General features: G+C 43.6%; 1 protein-coding gene across 2 annotated transcripts in view; it reads left to right on the top strand.

Moving 5' to 3' along the window:
• The first annotated feature begins 2,814 nt into the window (after positions 1-2,814).
• LOC117360719 (band 4.1-like protein 5) overlaps positions 2,815-22,494 on the top strand; it is a 35,448-nt gene continuing 15,768 nt past the window's right edge. The window contains exons 1-6 of one of the 2 annotated variants that reach the window (XM_033944966.1): positions 2,815-3,151; positions 11,863-11,924; positions 12,469-12,579; positions 13,897-13,990; positions 17,839-17,916; positions 20,019-20,063. In XM_033944966.1, coding sequence (XP_033800857.1) covers positions 12,473-12,579; positions 13,897-13,990; positions 17,839-17,916; positions 20,019-20,063 — 324 coding nt within the window. In that variant the 5' untranslated portion in view covers positions 2,815-3,151; positions 11,863-11,924; positions 12,469-12,472. Of the gene's footprint in view, positions 3,173-11,862; positions 11,925-12,468; positions 12,580-13,896; positions 13,991-17,838; positions 17,917-20,018; positions 20,064-22,494 lie in introns of both variants that reach the window. The other variant, XM_033944967.1, reaches the window with a different exon arrangement.

The following is a 22,494-nucleotide window of genomic DNA, read 5'->3' as shown; positions in this document are numbered from 1 at the left end:
GTGGGCTGATTCGGACCAAAGTACAACCAAAGGAGGTGGGATGTGGCAGAGACAACAAATGGAGCTGCCCGGCACTGGCCTTCCTCACTCGTTTACTGAAAGATTAGAGCATGGGGAGGATTGAAGGAATAGAGAGGAGGTGCTGGTTTGCACTGGGGAGAGGATGAGGGAGAGATGCTGAAGCTCAGGGAAGGGTGAGTGAAAGATACCGAACCACATGCCTGATGAAACTGGAGTGGCAAAGGGATGGTGGGGAGGGTCCGTTACTAGGGGTGCTAGGGGAGGGGGAATCTTTATTGGTGTGTGTGGGGTTGCACTATGGGAGAAAGGTACTGGGGGATGTGCACAGTTGGGGGAAGGTGCCAGGAGGGAGGGTCTGTTAAATGGGGTGGGGGGGGCAGATTCACGAGGTACCTGGACATGGCCTGGCATTGAATATCCAGTGCTAATTTAGCTGATGATGGCTTTTTAACAAAATGCTGACTGCTATCAGCTGAATATTGACTGGAATATTTTTAGGGCAGTGGTCTCAAACTCGCGGCCCGTCATGTACTATTTTGAGGCCCTCGGTATGTTTATCATAATCACAAAAGTAAAATAAAACAGTTTCTTGATCTTATGTCTCTTTAGCTATAAATTACAATAGTATTATTAAGACTTAGCCAAAAGGAAAGATTTATAAACTATAAAGAGTTTTACCTCATGCAAAATTGTCATTTCTTTAATAAGACATTAACTACTTTTTTCTGCGGCCCTCCAAGTACCTAAAAATCCAAAATGTGGCCCTGCAAAGGGTTTAAGTTTAAGACCACTGGTTTAGAGGTAAGGGAGCAAAAGAAGAGGACTGCAATCTCAAGTTTTATTAAAATTTGTTATCCTGCTGGGCCTTTTGCCTCTGGCAGGATTTAATTATGGAACATTTTGAACCTGCATGCTCTCATTCCTATCTAATTTTGAAGTTCTACATCCCTTTTGAACTGGCCAACACCAAATGTTATCCTTTCTAAGGAAGAAGTGGTTAAGTTGACACAGAAGTGCCTGAATAACTCAATCGACAGCCCTGGGGTGACAGCGGTGCGACTGGCTTCGGACATTAAGAGCAATATACTGAAAGCCCAGGTGGAGGCAGGACACAAGGTAAGCATTGCACCTCTATTAGAAGATGACAGCAAAGGGGTATAAGAAATAGACGTCCAGAAGTGAGAAGGATTGAAGTTCAGAATTCTGCTGCATGCCTTGTATTCCGCCAAGGTCGTTATGCTCACGTTACCCCCTCCCCCCTTTAAGCCGCTTCATTGGCTCCCTCCCTGCTTCTGCATATAATTCAAACTCCTTTTACTGACCTACAAGTGTATTCACTCTTTGGCTCCTCAGTATCTCTCCCTATGCTCCACCCCGGGAACTCCGTTCATCGGGTAAATCTCTCTTGTCTGTACCCTTCTCCTCTACAGCCAACTCCTGACTCTGTGCCCTCTGCCTTGCTGTGTCATACGCCTGGAACAACCTGCCTGACTCGGTCTTTGATGGTATTCAAGTCCAGGCTTTTTTGAAACTGCATTTAAGTCTTAACCCTACCAGTTTATAAAACCTCACATTTGTTTGTCATTCCCTCTATAGTCTCTTACTACCCTCTCTACCTCTTCTCCCTTTGTATTTTCCCACATGAACTGCATATATTGATTTATCATTTTTGTCCATGGTGACTTTTATAATTAGATTGTAAGTTCTTCCAAGCAGGGACTGTCTCTAGTGTGTTTAATGTACAGGACTGCGTGCATCTGGTAACACTATAGAAATAATAAACAGTAGTAATAATAATAATAATAATAACTTTATTTTTGTATACTGCCATACCCAAGGAGTTCTAGGCGGTTCACATTTGTTTATCAAAAAAATTACAAGTGGTTCACAACAATTGAACAAAGTTAGAAGCAACGAAGTAGTTGAGGTTAGAGAGAGAAGGGAGTGTGTAGGTCAGGGGGAGAGGATTGAGGTGGGTAGGCTGGGTAGAGAGGTGGAAGGGGAAAGGAGGAGGTTGTGGTTCATTGGAGAGGGGTGTTAGGTGTCTTGTCCATGGAATAGGTGAGTTTTGAGAGATTTTCTAAACCCGAGGTAGGTGGGGGCCTCAAGGACATAGTAGTAGCTGTGCTTAAACCAAGGATTCCATGAAGAGTTCCATCATAAGAACATAAGAATAGCCTTACTGGGTCAGAGCAATGGTCCATCAAGCCCAGTAGCCCGTTCTCACGGTGGCCAATCCAGGTCACCAGTATATGGCCAAAACCCAAGGAGTAACAACATTCCAGCATTTCAAAGAACAGCAAGATTCTAGAACCCAAGAGAGTAACAAGATTCCATACAGAATCTCAAAGAATAGCAAGATTCCGGAATCCCAGAGAGTGACAAGATTCTAGAACCCCAAAGAGTAGCAACATTCCATACAGAATCTCAAAGAATAGCAAGATTCCGGAATCCCAGAGAGTAACAAGATTCCAGAATCCCAAGGAGTAGCAACATTCCATGCTACCAATACAGGTCAAGCAGTGGCTTCCCCCATGTCTTAATAACAGACTGTAGACTTTTCCTCCAGGAATTTGTCCAAACCTTTCTTATAACCAGACAAGTGCTGCTGTGAGTAGATTATTGCATACACTCAGAAGCTATTATATTGTTATTAATTTTCTAGGTTTAAATGGTCACAATTAAACCCAGTCACAGGCAATTAACTTGGATGATTAACCTGTGGTGGTGAGGGTGTTGCAATCTGTGACGTCTGTTTTTCAAGTCTTTTCTAGATATTTTTCAATCCATATTTATTTGAGAAGAGTAGATGTGACTTTTTTAAAGGGAAAATAACGATCTGCAAAAGCATTTGACTCCCCAGAGAGTAGAAAATAAGGAGGGATTTACAGAGGCTTAAAGAGTGGTGAAGAAAGGGGCAGTGGAGTCTTGATGCATAAAAGGGTGTTTACTCATTTTGGTGCAGAAATCCTAAATAGCAGAATGAATATTTCTGCTATCCAGATAACTCCCAGGCTGCTCATGCTGTGCCTATGCTCTACCTGGGCACTATCCAGAAGTGAGAATCTGCTAAGGGGAAGAAAAACTCCATTGGAATATATTACCTGCTAGCATTCAAACCTGGGAAAAGGTAAAACTTGGGCTTCAGGAGGTAATTTCAGTGGCGTTTGCTTTTTAGTTCAGTACTCTGCTTTTATAGCAAAGTCAATTTAGGCAATAGTGTAGCCTTTAGAGCAGGGGTAGAGAACTCCGGTCCTCGAGAGCCGTATTCCAGTCGGGTTTTCAGCATTTCCTCAATGAATCTGCAGGAGATCTATTTGCATGCACTGCTTTCAATGCATATTCATTGGGGAAATCCTGAAAACCCGACTGGAATACGGCTCTCGAGGACCGGAGTTCCCTACCCCTGCTTTAGAGTATCTGTTAGGGTTTTTATATCAAAAGTGTTTTAGTCTTAGGTTGAACTTCAGATTAGGGCACAGATAGCAGTCTTCTCCAATCTGAAGAGCCCGACCGCTTTTACCTTTCCTTTTATCATTTTCATTGCCTTTCTCTGTACCTTTTCTAATTCCGCTATAGACCAGAATTGCACACAGTATTTGAGGCACATTAGCCCTAGGTCTTTCAATCTTTATTTCAGGAGCTATTGGAATACCAGCTTCCAATAGGATATAGTTAGCCAATGTTTGCACTACCTCGTCAGCATTGTTATACTCAGGTACTTCTGGCAGGGATCTAAATCTCAAATCAGCTCGTCTGCTTTGATTTTTCTAAGTCTTCCAGTGCAGTATTGGTCATCTGCAATTTTCAGTCCAATGCCTGTATAGCTGAATTCTGTTCATCTTGATTTGTTTCAACTTCCTAAACTCGATTACCCAGATCCGGCATCTCACCTCGGAGGTCTGTAGCCAGGGCATCCAGTTCCACTTGAATTGCCCCTAAGTCTGTTTTTATTTCTTGAATCCACTTCTGCAGTTCTTGGAGCAGCTCAGTTGTATTCATTGCATTCTGCAAGTCCATATTCACCAAGGCTTTACCCACCAGGGTTGCACCCTGATCTGTTTCCACCACTGCTATCTTCAGCTCAGAAACAACCAGTATCCTCCAGGATTCATGCACAAATTCCTGCAGGTTAATACATGATCTGTTGTCAGCGCTCATCATAAGCATTCCAACAGCGTATTATAAGGGTAGCGAATATCAATATGCTACTCTGTATGCTTTCAAAACAAAAATAAAAAGCTAATTATAGCCGGTCGGATGTGGAGCTCTGTGCTCAGACAGCCATTATAGTCCCTGATGTTGCTTCCTTCCCAGCATGTCTGGGTTTAAAAAAAGGTTTGGATGTGTTCCTGGAGGAAAAGTCTAGAGTCTGCATTTGAGAGAGACATGGGGGAAGCCACTGCTTACTCTAGGATCAGTAGTAGAGAATGGCACGGTGGTTGTTACCTGCGGCTAGCCGTGGCTAGCCGCGGGTAACCCGCCAAAACGGTGACCAAAAAAAAAGATCACCGCGAGATCGAGGACAAGGCCATTCACCGCCCCGTGGAGCGGTGAATGGTTAGCACGTGCGGTGAACGAGCGTTCGATCCGGCAGCTCCCTCTCTCCCGCTGGCCATGCATCTCCCTCCCTCCCTCCTTTTCCCTTACCTTTTCTTTTTGAAACTGGCGATTTCTATAAGGCTATGAGCTGTATTACAGCCAGAGCCTTGAAGTTGCGTCATGTTGCCTGCTGGAAAAATCTCCTCTGACGCAACTTCCTGTTTCCGGTTGCATCGGAGGAGACTTTTCTAGCAGGCAACCCGATGCGACTTCAAGGCTTTGGCTGTAATACAGTGCATAGCCTTATACAAATTGCTAGTTTCGCCACAAGAGAAGGTAAGATGGAGGGAGAGAAATGCACAGCTGATCAGTGGGAGGAGCTGCTGGACCGCGTGAAGGGTGCTGGGGGTGGGGGGATGGAGAGGAGAAGACGCTGAAGACTGGGATGGGGCGGTGAAAGGGAGAGTGGGGACGGTGACGGGGCGGTGAAGGGTACGGGACGGTGAAGAGGATGGTGGTCCGGGGACAGAATTTTTCCCCGTGTCATTCTCTAATCAATAGCATGGAATTTTTCTAATATTTGGAATGTTGTCAGGAACTTGTCATCTGGATTGGCCACTATTTGGAAGCAGGATACTGGGCTAGATGGACTATTGGTCTGACCCATTATGACAGTAATAGAATAGCTGCCAATCAGGTGGAGAAGGCTTCGTCCAGGGCAAGACAAATGATGGGCTGCATCCGTAGGGGTTTTGTCAGCAGAAAACCTGAAGTCATAATGCCACTGTACAGATCCATGGTGAGACCTCATCTCGAGTATTGTGTTCAATTCTGGAGACCACACTACCGGAAAGATGTGTTGAGAATTGAGTCGGTTCAGCGAATGGCTACCAGGATGGTCTTGGGGCTCAGGGAATTCACGTACGAAGAAAGGCTAAAAAAACTGCGGATGTACTCACTGGAAGAACGAAGAGAGAGGGGAGACATGATTGAGACCTTTAAGTATATTACGGGACGTATAGAGGTGAAAGAAGATATCTTCTGTCTTACAGGGCCCTCGGTCACCAGAGGGCACTCGCTGAAAGTCAGGGGAGGGAAATTTCAAGGTGATGCTAGGAAGTACTTCTTCACCGAAAGGGTGGTCGATCATTGGAACGAGCTGCCTCAGCAGGTGATTGAGGCCAACAGCGTGTCAGATTTTAAGAGAGAATGGGATATTCACATGGGATCTATAGGGGAGTAAAAGTCAGGGAGTGGGTCATTGGTATGGGCAGACTCGATGGGCTATGGCCCTTTTCTGCCGTCAATTTCTATGTTTCTAATGAGCCTGCATTCATAAAGAGACTCCTGATTCCATATGATCCTCTTAGAGCGTTAAGATCTGCCTCTCAACACACACTCTATGTCCCTTCACTAAAAATTATCGGTACCCGTCGCACCTCCATCTTTTCTGTCACGACACTGACGATCTGGAACTCCCTCCCATCATATATCAGAATGGACCAAAATATAGATACACTAGTCTTTAAGCCCGTTACATTAACGGGTGCTAGAACATATGTATGTGTGTCTGTCTTTATTTCTTTCTCTCTCTCTCTCCTTAGCCGTTTTTTTTCTTTCTGCCTTTCTTTTTCCTTGGCTGTCCATCACCACCCCTTGCCTGCTCCCCCTGTCCATTTTCCCTCCCCTGTATCCACCACCACCCCTTCACTGCTCTCCTTATGCAGCAGCAGCCCTTCTCCCTTTGTTTTACCTCCCCCCTGTCCAGCAGCACCTCTTTCCTTCTCCCCCTGTCCAACATTAGTCTTCTGTTCCTTTTCTTCAACCCCTTGTCCATCAGCATCTCTTTCGTTCTCCCCCTGTGCAACGGGTGCTAGAGTAGACGACTGTTTTTTTTTTTCCTTTCTCTCTCTGTGCTTGGATGCTGTCTGTCTGTCATTCTTTCTGTCTGTGTCTCTGTCTTGCGCCCTGCCTGCCTCTCTGTGGCCCCCTTCTCTTCCCCGGCATGATTGGTGTGTGCCCCCAGAACACCCTTCCCCTCAAAGCAGCCCCGTTTCCCAATGCCCCTGCCCCCTTTTGTGCCATGCCTGCCTGCTCCGTGGCCCCCTTCTGTTTCCCCCCTATGATTGCTATCTGGCCCAGCAAACCCCTCACCCCAAAGCAGCCCCCTTTCCCTCTCCCCTTGTTGAGCTATGGCTGCCTGCTCTGTGATCCCCTGCCCATGATTGCTGTGTACCCCCAGCACACACCTACCCCCAAAGCAGCCCCTTTCCCTCTCCCCCTGCTTGCCTGCCATGCCTGCCTGCTCCCTGTGCATCAGCATCAGCATTTCCCTCCCCCTCACCTGTTCCTTCGTAGCAGCATGGAGATAAAACGGCTCCCTTAGTTCTTTGCTGGATTTTTTTTTTAAGTTTAAAGATGCCTACGCGGCTCCTCTCACGATCCGGCCTGCGTCGGTAGCCTTCTCTGACACAGGCCGGGATCGTGAGAGGAGCCACGGTGGCAGTTTTAAACTTTAAAAAAAAATCCAGCAAAGAACTAAGGGAGCCGTTTTCAAAGCCGCCGCCGCAGCTCCTCTCATGAGCTGCACTTATATTATGTCGGAAGATGAGAGAGGAGCCGCGGCGGCGGTGGCAGATTTGAAATGAAAATAATTTATGCGGCCAGCCGGCTCCCTCGAAACCCTCCTCCCCCCCCTTTCCCTTCCCTTCCCGCGGTCCGTCTCTCCCTCATTCTCAAACCATCCGTGCCAGTTCAGGCCTTGAGGATCATGGCAGGGAGGAAGGCATTGTTTGGCGGCCACTGGAAGTAGGGGGGAGTGATGTGCCAGCGGTGCATCTGGATTGTGAGCAGCCCTGCCTTCGGTCCTGTCTCGGTCCCACTAAACCGGCTGGCAATAATGAAGCCAGACATCACGGGGGCTTTCCCTCTTGCTAAATCGCTATAGGCTCTGCCGGTCTCGATCCCGCCCCTCAGGATCGAGACCGGCAGAGCCTTTAGTAATTTGGCAAAAGGGAAGAACCCATGGCATCTGACTTTGTTATTACTAGCCGGTTTAACAGGGACAGGACCGAAGGCAGGACTGCTCACAATCCGGATGTGCCACAGGACTCGGTGTTCACTCGTCTTCTTGCAGTGACGTACTAAGCGCACATGCGCAGTCGTGCGGCCACACCACTACAGAAAAGGGATCAGGGAACACGTTTCGCTACTGCGCATGCGCGGTCTAGCATTTTATTATTTAAGATTAAAGGGTAGTTTTTAAAGATGCCTACGAGTAAGGGCTAGATTCACTAACCTCCTTTCCGTGGCCGATCTGTGCAGGCCCGACCAATTTACAAAACAAAAAAATTAAAATGAGGGCGATCGGAGGAGCGCTGCCCTCTGACCGCACAGATCGCTAGTGTACGATCCCAATGCATGCGCAGACTATCTGTAGATGGTCTGCGCATGCGTCTTAAGAGCTATGACTTTTTTTTTTTTTTTACTTTTACTAGCCCAGCGAGCCAGTGTTTTTTGTTTTTTTTTAAGTTTTTTATTGATTTTTTCACATATCAACAAGTGTTATAAATTTTCCATACATTTATCTTAACAATACACTTGATATCTCTATAATGTATTTTATATAAACCATATTTTATATTATTTTTCTTATGAATTTATATAACATATATATTATAATGATTTTATCAATTATTATTTAATTATGAACCCTTTTCCCTCCCTTTATCACATTAATTTCTCATAAGACTATCATTCATTCATTATGATATATTTTTTATAATGTATAATAAAGAGAATAAATTCTTTACCCCTTCCCTCCCTCCCTTCTTTAACCATTATCTTATTATGGGAAAAAATTAAAATCAGTCATTGCAAAAATCTGTTAATGGTCCCCAAATCTTCTTGAACTTATCCATATATCCTTTTTGTGTTGCAAATGTACGCTCCATCTTATATATATGGCAAACTGAGTTCCACCAAAAATTATAGTTCAATCTGTCATAATTTTTCCAATTATGTGTAATTTGCTGTACTGCTACTCCAGTTAATATAAATAAAAGTTTATTGTTATTTGATGAAATTTGACTTCGAGCTCTCATTGCAGTACCAAACAAAATCGTATCATATGTCAAGGCTACCGGATTTTCTAATATCCTATTAATTTGAGGCCAAATTGATTTCCAAAATATTAATATGAATGGACAATAGAATAAAAGATGATCTAATGTCCCTGCTTCAAGATGACAATGCCAGCATCTATTAGACTTAGAGCTATCTATTCTATGTAAACGTGTAGGGGTCCATAAAGCTCTATGTAAAATAAAAAACCAAGTTTGTCTCATAGAGGCTGACAATGTGCATTTTAACCTCCAAGACCAAAGTCGTGGCCATTGAGATGCATTAATCTGATGCTTAATCTCAATGCTCCAAATATCTTTTAAGACCTTTTTTTTTCTTTTTATGTACAAATCCAGATATTAATTTATACCACATTGCGGCCTGGTGACCCATGGAATCTATCTGAAAACATAAGAATTCCATACTATGATAGTTATTAAGATTTTTCCATTCAGGGAACCCTACCTGAATGGCCTGCTTCAATTGCATCCATCTGAAATATTGTGATTTATTCAAACCGAATTTATTTTGCAATTGTGAAAATTCAAGCAGTTTACCTTTATTTATTACATCTTCTAAAATCCGAATTCCAGTAATCATCCAATGTTTCCAGATAATTTTAAAACCGCCAACTTTGATCTTTGGATTGAGCCATATTGTTTGAGTCGTTGATTTAGTTATTGGAATAGGAGTTAGATTACTTATATATCTTATAGTTTTCCAAGTATCAACAAATATTTTGTGATCCTTATATAACCTTGGCATTTGAATACTGATAACATGACTCAGACGTAAAGGAAACATTAATCTCCATTCTAACCAGAACCAATCTGGTATATGTTCAATGGGCTCTGGGAGGATCCAATACATACCCTGACGCATAATATAGGCTTGATGGTACCTATAAAAATTTGGAAAATTTACCCCTCCCTCCGCAATTGCCAGTGGTTTTAACCCGCTTTAAACCTGGGGGGGTAAAACCATGGGCTCGCAATGCGAGGAAGGGCAGGAGAGTCAGGGTAGCAGGAGAGATTTGGGGCAAGAGCAGGGCGGTGAGTCAGAGCAGCAGGGAGGAGAGATTCGGGGCAGAGCACAAGATCGGGGCAGGCAGGAGATTGGGGCTGAGACAGGGTAGCAAGTCGGGACAGAGAGCAGGGTGGCAGAAGGCAGAGCAGTCGGAAAAGACCTCAGCGACTAGTACATAAGAACATAAGAAACGCCTTCACCGGATCAGACCTAGGTCCATCTAGTCCGGCGATCCGCACACGCGGAGGCCCAGTTAGGTGCTCCCTGTTGGAGACCCAGATTTCCCGTATCCCCTGATATGATTTGCAAGAAGGTGTGCATCCAACTTGCGCTTGAAACCCTGAACACTAGTCTCTGCCACAAGCTCCTCCGGGAGAGCATTCCAAGCGCTCGCCACTCGCTGTGTGAAACAGAGCTTCCTGATATTTGTCCTGAACCTGCTGCCACACAGTTTCAGGCTAGGACCTCTTGTCCGTGTCACATCTGAAAATGTCAGTAATGCTCCTTCCTGGTCTATTATGTCAAATCCTTTTAATATTTTAAAAGTCTCTATCAAATCCCCTCTCAATCTTCTCTTTTCGAGGGTGAACAGTCCCAGTTTTCTGAGGCGTTCGTGGTAGCTCAAATTCTCCATACCTTTGACTAGTTTCGTGGCTCGTCTCTGCACCCTCTCCAGCAGAGTTATATCCTTCTTGAGGTATGAAGATCAGTGTTGGACATAGTATTCTAAGTGTGGTCTGACCATTGCTCTGTAAAGTGGCATTATGACGTCCTCAGCAGTCGTTAATTTTGGATCGGCCAGCCCAGTCGATTTAGCTTTTTTTAATTTTATTGAATCACTTCCTGTCTGCATTTGAATGCCGTTACCCCTCATTTGCATGCGCGGATCAGAGGATGATCGGGACAGAGGTTAGTGAATAGGGTCGCAAAGGGCTCGCAAACCGATTGGTACACGATTGATTTGCTTAGTGAATCTAGCCCTAAGTTAACTCTTTTGCTATCTTATCATCACTCTATCTTACCACCACCCCCCTCCTTCTCTCTTGTTTTTACCTTATCTGTTCTCTTTTCTTTACAAAATTGTAATTCTCCCTTCTCTCCTCTTGGTTAGCTATCCTACCCTATGTTGAATTTGACTGGTCTTCATTAGGTCTTGTCTGTTATTCGGTGTTAATTCCCCCTTTTTTTATTTGTGTTTTTTTAATGTAGAACGCTTCAAATTTTATGATTAGTGTTTAATCAAATTTTAATAAACTATGAAACTATGCTTATTGTTAGATGGTACATGCAGATTATCTCATGCATATTCATTGTGGATATCTTGAAAATCTGACTATATGGGCTTTTTCCGAGAACTGGGTTGAGAATCTCTGTCCTAGAGAGTTCTGCAATAATCATTGAGAGAGGTTGATATGTGTAGGACCTGGCTGCATCCTTTTTGCTTCCTCTACAGCTAATCTATTTAAATTGTCACTGAATCAGGCTCACGCATCTTTGAGTCACATGTTTTGGGCCTGCCCCGCAATCCAACAGTTTTGGAGATCTTGGCCTATATACCACATCACTTTGGGGAAGGCGATGGCTTCCGCAACTGAGGGCGTTATTTGGATTTTATAATATAGCCTCGCCTAAACCCAGGGGAATGTCAGCATTTATCTCCAGAACCCTTTTGATGGGAAAAAAAGCCATCCTCACCAACTGGCTTTCCCGTGATCCCCCGTCATATGCACAATGGAGATCCCTAATGATAGTGCACGCAACACTGGAGAGACGCATGTTGGGAGACTTGACTCTTGGCCCGGGTCGCGAATTTTGTCAGGTGTGGGAGCACTTCTGGCAGGACCTCACACCGCGTGCTCGCAGTAGACTTTTGAATCTTTAAGATTTTATTCCCACTCTCAGCTGTTGGACTGGCCATGGATTCTTGGGGAGGGGAGGGGGGATGGGATGGGAGGGGAACTGATTATATTGTTGAAAATGTTATTTCCTGAATGGTACTACTGTTTGTATTTGCTTCTTACTGCTGGAATAATAAAAATCATTTAAACATAAATTGTCACTGACCTTGTTCATTTTTTGTAAAGAGGGTTATCTTGTGGTGTCATTTGACTAATTGGGTGTGGTGGTTATTGTGTTCATTTTTCTTTCCAGGTGAATAGAGAGGACACCACTTCAGGGGACAAAAACACAAATGTGCAGGATGCAGCAACCAGGTACAGTGTTCCCCCTTGAATTCGGGATTCGCGGTATTCTCTAACCGCCTCTTCCTGTACTAAAGTTGGGCTACACCAATCAGGAGCTGCGTGTCAAAGCAGCTTCTGATTGGTGTAGCCTGACTTTAGTACAGGAAGTGGCGGTCGGAGCATATCGCGAGTGATTTCCTTTTCTCGCCGGCGCTCCAGCTGCCCTCTCCTGCCTTTCCAGCTGAAAAACCATATTTGTGTTTTTTTGAAATTCTCAGGGGCTCCTGGAACGGAACCCCCATGAATATTGAGGAGTACTATACTATATGAAACAGCCAGAAGTAAAATGTCCTTCAGTTATGATGTTCACATCCAGGCTACATCTTGCTCACACAGCAAAATGGATTAAAGATACCATGTAGAGAGTGAAATTATTACACTAAATCATATTTAGAGACTCTTGTTCAAGGTGGCATAGCCCTTGGTGAATTGCTTTTTGTTTAGTAGGGTAGTGTTGGTATTATTTATTTTAAAAAAATGGTAAAGAAAAGTCAAAATCATCTTCTTTCCATAGAGTTATGATAGCTGGCAACATCCAGAGCAGTCCTCTAAGCAGCAGGATTCAGGAGGTCCAGGAATCCAGAGAGGCCACGAGGTCCATTTCAGCTTTGGAAGACTTCATTCCGTGAGTGATTCTGGCTGTGCCGTAAACACAGCTGAAAAGAGAGAGTCCTAAGCACAGGAAAAGAACCAATCACATATCGCAACATTATCATAGACTGCATTGGCTGACAATGGAAGCTAGAGTAATTTTCAAGTTAGCTTGAATATATTTTAAAGCTTTGAATGGACTTTTACCTAGTTATCTTCTTGACCATTTCAAATTTGCAAACAGAAAACATCTACATGAAGTATGATTCTTTGATGTTCCATCAGTAAAGGGATGTGTTTATAGATGATTCTTTGGCAAAATTTTAGCTTACCAGGTGGCTATATGAGATAAACAAGTTAGTGCTCCCATGTCACTTTCTACTTCTTACTTGGCCTTCAGAAAGTTGTTAAAAAACATATTTGTTGAGCAAATATTTTGATCAATTGGCGTGATCATACTATGATTGATTAGTATTTCTCGGTTTGTTAACCGCACTGAACCGTGAGGTAGCTGCGGTTTATAAGAACTTATGTTTTGTTGTTAGGAAATCAGACAAACCAGAAAAAGCACAGTGAGCCCCTAAGAGTGGGTTGACATCCAACTATTAATAAAGGATCCAACACAGGCCATATTTCTTCAGAATACCTTCATCAGGCGTTGTTGGTCTCAGTAGTACAGCTTGGATCACTTCCTTATTTCGTTCAGTATAAATGAGCAATGCCAACATATAAAACGTACCGCTTTGAGTGTGTTTGTATAACTACAGACAGGCAGTATATAAGTCCCAGTCCCTTATAAAGTTGAAAGCAGTGTGGCATATTTACTCAAGTAAGTCAATCATATACAGTGTTCCCCCACAAATTCAAGGTTCGCGAATCGCGGACTCGCTCATTCGCGGTCTGCTCCGACTGCCTCTTGCTGTAGTAAAGTCAGGCTACACCAATCAGGAGCTGCATGTAAAAGCAGCTCTTGATTGGTGTAGCCCGACTTTACTACAGGAAGAGGCGGTAAGAGCAGACCGCGAGTGATTTTCTTCACCTACTGGTGCTCCAGCTGCCCTCTCCTGCCTCCCCTGCCTTTTGACAGGCGAAAAACCGCATTTGCAGTTTTTTGAAATTCGCAGGGGTTCCTGGAACAGCAAATTTCGGGGGAGTACCGTAGTTGCAAACGTGTAGCCCAAAAGGAAACTCACTTGCTGTTTTACGCATTTACAGTTGTGAAACAAAATGATGAAAAGGACCCAAAAGGCAGGTTTTTGTATACTCATCCCTAGTGTTTGTTGGGCCCCTGGCTGAAGCCCTGATAATGGCTTGCCTCTGTTCTGATGCTTGAAATGTTTCCTGGTTTCAGTAACGTACTGTACGAGGGTAAGACAACCACTGGCCCCAACCCGTCACCAGTCCCATCCATACCAGATCCAGCAGAAGATGCTAAAAGCTTGCAGGTAAGCCTTAATTTTTTCTTTACATGTAAGTTGTTTTCTTCCAGCTGAAATTCAATCCTGAAGAATATCACTTTGGAAATGTATAAAGAAAACAAAGTTACTCGCATATAGCAGGTGTTATCCGAGGACAGCAGGCAGATGTTAATAATAATAATAACAGCTTATATACCGCAATACCGTGAAGTTCTATGCGGTTTACAAAGATTAAGCAAAGGTACAAATTGATTGACTTTAAGAGGGGAGGAAGAAAGAGGGTTAATAGGACAGGAAATCCATTTTTGAGGAGAGAGTGATCAATAGAACAAGTTAATCGCTATAGAGGGGAGAGAGAAAAGAGGATCAGTTGTCTAGATAATAATAACAGCTTATATACCGCAATACTATGAAGTTCTATGCGGTTTACAAAGATTAAGCAAAGGTACAAATGTGGGTTCGTCATCCACAGAGTCCGGTACAGACAGTGAAAAAGTATACTGTCACTTTAAAAATCTCGAGACTGCCCATACTGCGCATGCGCGCACGCCTTCCCACCTGACGCCGGCTCACAGGGCCATCAGTTAAGAAGCCAACTAGGGCAGGTGGGCAGTTTTGAGAATATCTGCCTGCTGTCCTCAGATAATACCTGCTACAGATGAATAACTTTGCTTTATCTGAGGACAAACTGGCAGCATATTCTCACATGTGGGACTCCCTTGCTGCCAAGATAATGCCTCTGGGAAGAGGGTTATTGACAACTACCATGAACCTGGCAAACCCAAAAAGGGTTGGAAGGAAGTTGGCATCTAAGTGGTGAATACATTTCCTGGAACAGATTGGCTGAACCAGCTGTTCCATCTGGAATGATTCTCCAAACAATAGTGGGATATAAATGTACGAATTGAGGACCAGATGTCCTCAATGGGAGTGGAACTTAGATGAGCTACTGAAGTCGCCATTGCTTGAACATTATGTGCAGTGGTCTGCCCATAACTCTTCTGACCTCCAACCGTTCCGACGTCTGCGTGCTATATCCTCACACATTAAAGTACTAAGCGGTTACAATTGGCATATAGCTTTGCAAAAGCTTTTATATGTAGAGAGACTGGGCTAAACCTGTTACATCATTGACAATTATTACATGTACCAGTAAATACATGCAAGGACTGGACTCGGCCTGTTTCATTTTTAGCAATTATTACATGAGTCTCTGTGTTAACCAATGTCAGTTCTTGGGCTGTGGGTTGTAGAGTGCATTGTCATTGTTCAGTGTGAGTTTACGGTGAGAAAGATAGATTGCGGTATGTAATTTAGAGTTTTGAGAGCTGTCATAACAGTTTCTGAAAGATCCATGTTTTCAGATCTTTGTTGGCAGTTCAGATCTCTATGGGAAGTGAGTTTCAAGTTTTAGAAATCCTGTGCTTAAAAGATGCAGTGGAGTTTAGTTGTGTAGGACAAAGCTAGTCTATCAGAATTGTGGTGTTCTAGTGTTCTGCCTAGTATTTCCATGAACCTTGGGAAGCTGTCGGGGAGTATCACCATATAGGGTTTTGAATGCTGTGCAGCATAATTTCAAGTTAATTTGTTTTTCAGTCGGGAGCTAGTGTAGGTTTTCGAAAAGCGGGGTGACATGTGACCTATATGGCAGCATAATCCGCTAAATATTAGGGAGCATCACTGCCCCTCCTTCCCAATAGAGCCTGAAGAACCCTTAAGGGCTTGTGCTGCTGACCCCTTTCTCCTTCCCCTTTGACTCTTCCAGTAAAAGAGTGGCATGTGCTTCTAAACACCTCCTCCTGAAGTCAGCTAAAATAATGAGTCGGACAGGACAGAGAAACACAGGATGAGACAAGTAGGGTATGATGGAAGGAAATGAATGTTACATGAGAGAAGGCAGGAGAGGGAAGTAGAGGATGATGTAACATGAGGATGGTAAGGAGGAGGAAGAGGAGGGGGACGATGGAAAGTGAGAAGAGAGGGTCCCTGGGAGGTAGAAGGAACAACTTTTGAAGATGTGAGGGGAGGAGACATCTTCACAGATTTACATGGCGAAAGTCCAATCAGGAGAAAATACAAGCGTGAATTAAGGTGAGAAAAGGTCCAACATGGTCTAAGGCAGAGTTTCTGCCATTGAAAAAGTTCCCTTTTAGAGATTGCAGGTGGTGGTTTTTATGAAGCTGATGATTTTCCCTGGGGGGAGGGGAGAGAAAAATGACCTGACCTAGTCCCTTTTGGTCCTGTTTGTCTTGTAAGCTCTGTGAGCAGGGAGTGTCTTGCGTGCTTTATGTACGGAGCTATGTACATCTGGTAGTAGTGGTAGTAGGAGAGGTGGAATTTCAGTTTTCACCCTGGGCACTAGTTAGTCTAGAGCAGTGGTCTCAAACTCACAGCCCGTCAGGTACTATTTTCAGGCCTTTATATTATAAAGAATGATTGTTTATGGAAAACTTGTGTCTTAAGTGTCCCCCCTTTTAAGGGGGAGTCCAGGCGCTGACTCTGTGGATGACGCGGTGCGGTGGGCGGAGCTTACTCTTACCGCTGCCGCTAACCTCTCCTGGTCTCTCCTCCCTCTTGCTTCCTCCTTCTGGAACGTTGCCCGCCTCCCTGCTGTAACCTCACGCAAGCACTTTCCTGAGTCTGTACACGATTGTCCTCTACAGTCCACCTCACAATTGCGTACAGATGCAGGAAAGCGCTTGCGTGAGGTTACAGCAGTGAGGCGGGAAATGTTTTAGAACGTAAGGTAACCATTGGCGGCATTGCAGCTTGTTCGTGTGTCCGGTGCTGGAGGAGGTGAGAGCTGAAGGCGGTTGCAGACGCGACTGCCGGACACTTAAGGCACAAGTTTTCCATAAAGAATCATTCTTTATAATGCCGAGGGCCTCAAAATAGTTGGTCCAAAATCTTGTCTCTTGCAGTTTTCCACTTTCTGCATGTTGCACTGCTTTCAGCTGTGTATAGCTGAAATTATCAGAAGCAATTAAGGAAAGATTTATAAACTATAAAGAATTTTACCTCTTGCAAAGTTGTCATTTCTTTAATAAGACATTAACTATTTTTTCTGTGGCTCTCCAAGTACCTACAAATCCAAAATGTGGCCCTGCAAAGGGTTTGAATTGGAGACCGCTGGTCTAGAGCCAGTTCTAGTTTGTTCAAGATATGGCACGGCCAGCATGAATATAGACTTTGCTCACTCTGGCATTACATATCCTGGGTGTTTTTTCAAATGAGCTGTTCCATTTGAGGAGTGGTTCTTTAATACACTTCTCCCTCATCATTCGCGGGGGATACGAGCAGAGCCGGACCGCGAATGCTGAAAAACCACGATTATCCGGTTCTGACCCACCCCCACCTCCCTGCCGCCTTCCCGGCCTTACTTGGTGGTCTGGAAGGCTTTCGGGGCAGGAGCTCGAGAGACTACGGGAACTCCCAGCAGCCATTTCCTCATGGCGATCTGCACGGGGCAGGAGCGTAGGAAAATCGCTCCTGCCCCGAAAGCCCTCTAGACCACCAGGTAAGGCCGGGAAGGCGGCAGGGAGGGAAAAAAAGATGGATTTTTTTTTTTTACATTGAGACTGTTTTTTTTATTTTCCCCTCCCCAGAAAAAAATCGCGATTATATGAAACCGCGAGTGCAGGAACTGCGAATGGGGAGGGGGAAGTGTAAGTGTATCCAGGATTTGGGGGTATTGTCCCCATCTCAAATCTGGGGAGGGGAGGGACTGCTTCTCAATTTGGTTAAAGCCTAAGTCCACTGCTAGACAGGAAGTCAGTGAGCAACTAGAGTCGTTCACAAATTTGGCACTTCCTAAGCTGTTAAGCAAGTCAGATCAGCGACTTAATCAGGCTAATCAATTTCTTTTATGTGTCCAGAGCACCACAGATGAGCTGAATAATTTGCTGGCAACATTGACGGAGAATCTAATTGATTTTACAGATACTGCTCCTCAGGTAAAGATTAAACAGACTAATAATAATTCAGAGGCAGGGCTGTCCGGTCTCCTGAAGCAGGAGAGAAGAACGCATCCCTTCCCAAATATGAAAATCATTGGTTTTTTTTAATTTAGTTTTTTTTCCAAATCTTTATTCATTTTCATTTCTTACATCAAGTGTACAATAAAATATCAATTAGATCATACAAATCACTTGAAAATCTAATCAAACATCAGCATAAATATATAAATAAAAACCCCTCCCCCTCCCATCCCTTCCAACAATAGTATTAAAAAGAAAAGCAATGCTATTTGTTCAGGGTGCACTCTAAAAATGACCAGTAATTCTAGAGACTTCTACCACGGTGCCTAAATGTGTTTAGATTCCTGTGTCAATGACATTTTTCCAGTTCAGACACATTTCACTAAAACTGTTGCTTTATTTAAGGACCCTTTTATTAAGCTGAGCTAGCAAATCAGCACAGCCTAACATGGGTCCCATTTCCAGCATGACCTTGAGTGAAATGGTACGGTGGCCTTGTTAGTCCACTCCTCAAGGTGATATATAGAAACAAAAACATAAAGGGAGGCTTCTTTCAACTCCTAACTCCCACTCACCGCAAGATACTTATGTCCATCCTGTCATTCTCTAACTCTCCAACCTTAAATGTCCTGTCTGTCCAAATTAGATTGTAAGCTCTTCTGAGCAGGGACTGTCTATTGCATGTTAAATGTACAGCACTGTGCATGCCTTTCAGTTCTATAGAAATGATAAATAGTAGTAGGAGGGTGTATCTGGGGGGAGGGGGAGAGTGTTTTTGTGTTAATCAGTGTAGCTACATTATTGCATTACTGAGCACTGATTTGTTCAGCTTTATTAGTGTATGAGTCTTTATCGCCTACCAAATAGGTGTCAGTAAGTGTTCAAGTGCTACTTTTCTTTTTAATGTGCCATGTACTAATGACATTAGTGCATGGCCATTAATGCAAAAAAGAGAAACTTGGCCATTTTCCAAATGGCCTTAGAATGTGGGGCAAACCTTTGTAAGGGTGCACTAAGGCCACTTTATATCACAACTTAGTAAAAGGACCCCTAAGATTTTTACCAGAATTGTCAGGTCACAAAAATGTGTTGGTCTGTGCTACAGCAACTATATCCACAGAATCCATTTAATCAGGGCTGTGGAGTCGGTAGATAAATGTTCCCACTCCGACTCCTCAGTTTTTTGTACTTCTGACTCCGACTCCGACTCCTCAGGTTTTTGTACTTCTGACTCCGACTCCGACTCCTCAGTTTTTTGTACTTCTGACTCTGACTCCGCGTGAAACAAGATCTTCATCCGCGTAAAAAGATGTTGTGCGTATGGTGGAAGAGCTTGGTTGGATGAATTTTTCGAGTCTACACCAGGTGATTTCTACCAACGAGGTATTGAAAACCTTGTTGAACGTTGGAAATAAGTTGTAAACAACAAGGGAGAATACATTTATAAGTATTGGTGCTCCGAATTGTGCGTTGCATGCCATATAATGAAGCACGTGTTCGTTTTGCGGTTACGTGAGGCTGCATGCATTGGTCTTTATTCTTACAGTAGAGAAGTCATTAATTATAACTTTTTGTGAATTGGGACATTTAAACTTGCTTTTTTTAAATTCCAATCTAAATTTAGTCGGAGTCGGTGCATTGTTTGGCAACTCCGACTCCAGGTACCCGAAATTTCCTCCGACTCCTCGACTCCGACTCCACAGCTCTGCATTTAATAAATCTATGTGTTTGTGAAAGCTTTTTATTAGGAAGTAATGTTTATTAGCTATGTCAGAAGAGTTGGGAGGATTATTGATCGTGTGATACATGACTGTGTATGTTTACGTTGTAAGCCACGTAGGTTTTAAGCGGTGAAGAAATGTACCTTGTTAGTAGAGATGGTTACTAGGAAAGGGACATTTTTTTTATTTTTCTCTCACCGTTTCATGGAAAGGCTCAAGATGGCTTACAGCATGTTTAAAATTAGGACACAATAATTCCCTGTCCCAAAGAACTGATGTCAGGTGATCCTCAGCCTGGTTGATACTTAAGCAATTCCACCATGAAATTTTCACAGCTCATCTCTTTTACTTCAATAGGTGTCATCTTCTAATTCATCCATTACGCCCATATGGAAAGTGCCTGTGAGTGATCTTTTAATTATGATTCTATTATGATCCTTCTTTCTTTATTTTATCAAAGTGTGATTGATGAAGACAGAACAAAGGTGAAAATGATTATATAAGGAAAAGTGTACAATTTATGAAGTTGGAAAAAGAGCTACAATATGTCATTGGAAGTCAGTGTAACCATAAGTCTATAAGTCATGAAATGTTTGCTCTAAAATGCATTGGAAAAAGCAGGGTTGTCTTATCTATGGGTGACTTCCCATAGTGCTAAGAAAATCCCCACCCCGTCACTTGGTGGCACGATCCAGATTCTCTCCCTCCACCAGCCTGTGGTTTGGCATCTCAGTCTATCCATGTCGAAACAGGAAGTGGCGTCAGAGGGAGCACTTTGGAGCAGCCTGCAGGCAGTCTGGGTGTACTGCTGCTGCTCTATGGAAGAAAGCTTCTCAAGGTACATGGTAGGGTAGGAGGAGGGGTCCAATAATAAAAATAAAAAAAGCTGCAGGGGAAGGGGTAATAACAGAGGCACCATATGTAGCTTTATCTGCATGGGGGTTAGAGACCCAATTTCTCTATGCCTTCGTCCTATCCCACATGGACTACTACAATGCACTGATGGCTAAAAAATCTTCAGCCTCTCCAACATGTACAAAGTACAGCAATTATACTTCTATAGAACCTTTGCACCTACAATCCTGTATCCCAAGCACTGTCAGTGGCACACTGGCTAGCCATAGGCAAAAGCTATAAGTCCTTATACAAGGTGTCAGGTCAAAAGCGCGCCGGGACAAAGGCGCGAGCAGACAACTGAGCGCAGCACGGAGGTGCGCGCCAAAGAAAAAGACTGTTTTTATGGGCTGCGACAGGGGTGTGTGGGGCGGAACCCCCCCCCCACTTTACTTAATACAGATTGCGCCGCGTTGTGAGGGGTTTGGGGGGTTGTAACCCCCCACATTTTACTGAAAACTTAACTTTTTCCCTGTTTTTAGGGAAAAAGTTACGTATTCACTAAAATGTGGGGGGTTACAACCCCCCAAACCCCCACAACGCCGCCGCAATATGTATTAAGTAAAGTGGGGGGGCTCCCCAACAAAACCCCCCGTCGCAGCCCCTAAAAACAGTCTTTTTCTTTGGCGCGCACCTCCGTCTTGCGCTCAGTTATCGGCGCGCGCCTTTGTCTTCCGCGTTACTGTCTATGAACCCTTACACAACATGGCACCTGACTACATATCAGCCTTATGTCCCGAACAGACTGCTCCGCTCCCAAGAAGAAACATGAATACAATTACCCCCTGGACGTGGCCTCCAACTCCAAAGTGTCAGACGCAGATCCAACTCCTAGTTCCTACCAAACTATTGGAATAAACAGCCCCTACATATCAGATCCATCAAAGGGCTTTTAAGCTGTAGGAAAGCAAAACATAATATATATATAATTCCGGAGTCCATCTTATGTATTCATAGGCACTTCACACTGCTCTACAAATTCCTTTAATTTTGCTGCATCCTCAAAGCTAAAGGTTTTATTTTCATAGGTAACCCGCATAACTGCTGGGTATACCAAGCCATATCTCGCTCCCAGTGCCCTTAATTGCGGGCGCAAATCCAACAATTTTTTTCTTTTATAAGCAGTCACTTTGGCAAAATCAGGAACAATAAAGATCTTTGAATCCTGACACTTAAGGTTTTTATTTTCTTTAGCCAATTTCAAAATTTCCGCTGCTTGCTGGTATCTAAGCATTTTAAATATCATGGGACGCGGTCCTTTTTTGATTATTCAGCCTTTTCGTTGGGATCCTGTTCGCCCGTTCTAACTCCAATGGAAATTTACTCTGAATTGGCAGAATCTTTGGTAAAAAATTAAGTAAAAAGGCAATTGGATCATTTTTTTCTATCCCCTCAGGTAATCCAAGAACCCTTAAGTTACTCCTTCTCTTACGATTCGACAAATCTTCCAATTCTTTTTTTAATAAATCAATTTCTTTGTGAACAGTTTTATACTGCACTATTTCTACTTCAGTTTTTTCCACACGTTTCTCCAAATGATCCATCTTCAAATCCAATACATTCAATCTTTTTGTTAAACCTGCTACTTCATCCTTAACCTCTTTTATATTTTTTGAATTTTCTAAGATAATCTCCTGTATTTTTTGTATTTCTCTCATAAGGTCTTTATTTTCCACTTCTTCCGATGGCAACGGTATTAGCTGAGGAGATGTCACTTCTAATTTTGATCGCTTGACACTACCTGAACCAGCTCCCGCCGAAGTTTTATTTTGTTTGCCCGAAGCCATTTTAACAATAATAACTCCACTGATATGACTCTCACTAAATTTTTCCCCACTAATAGCTCAATAACCAGCCTGACTCCGCAGAGCAGGTCAATTACACAGCCATCTTGGTACGCGTCGAAGCCACATCCCCCTGTAACTGTAATGTTAATCTA

Source organism: Geotrypetes seraphini, chromosome 5 (assembly GCF_902459505.1).
Source record: "Geotrypetes seraphini chromosome 5, aGeoSer1.1, whole genome shotgun sequence".
In the NCBI taxonomy this organism is placed as follows: Eukaryota; Metazoa; Chordata; class Amphibia; order Gymnophiona; family Dermophiidae; genus Geotrypetes; species Geotrypetes seraphini.
This window is presented reverse-complemented; position numbering and strand designations above follow the sequence as displayed.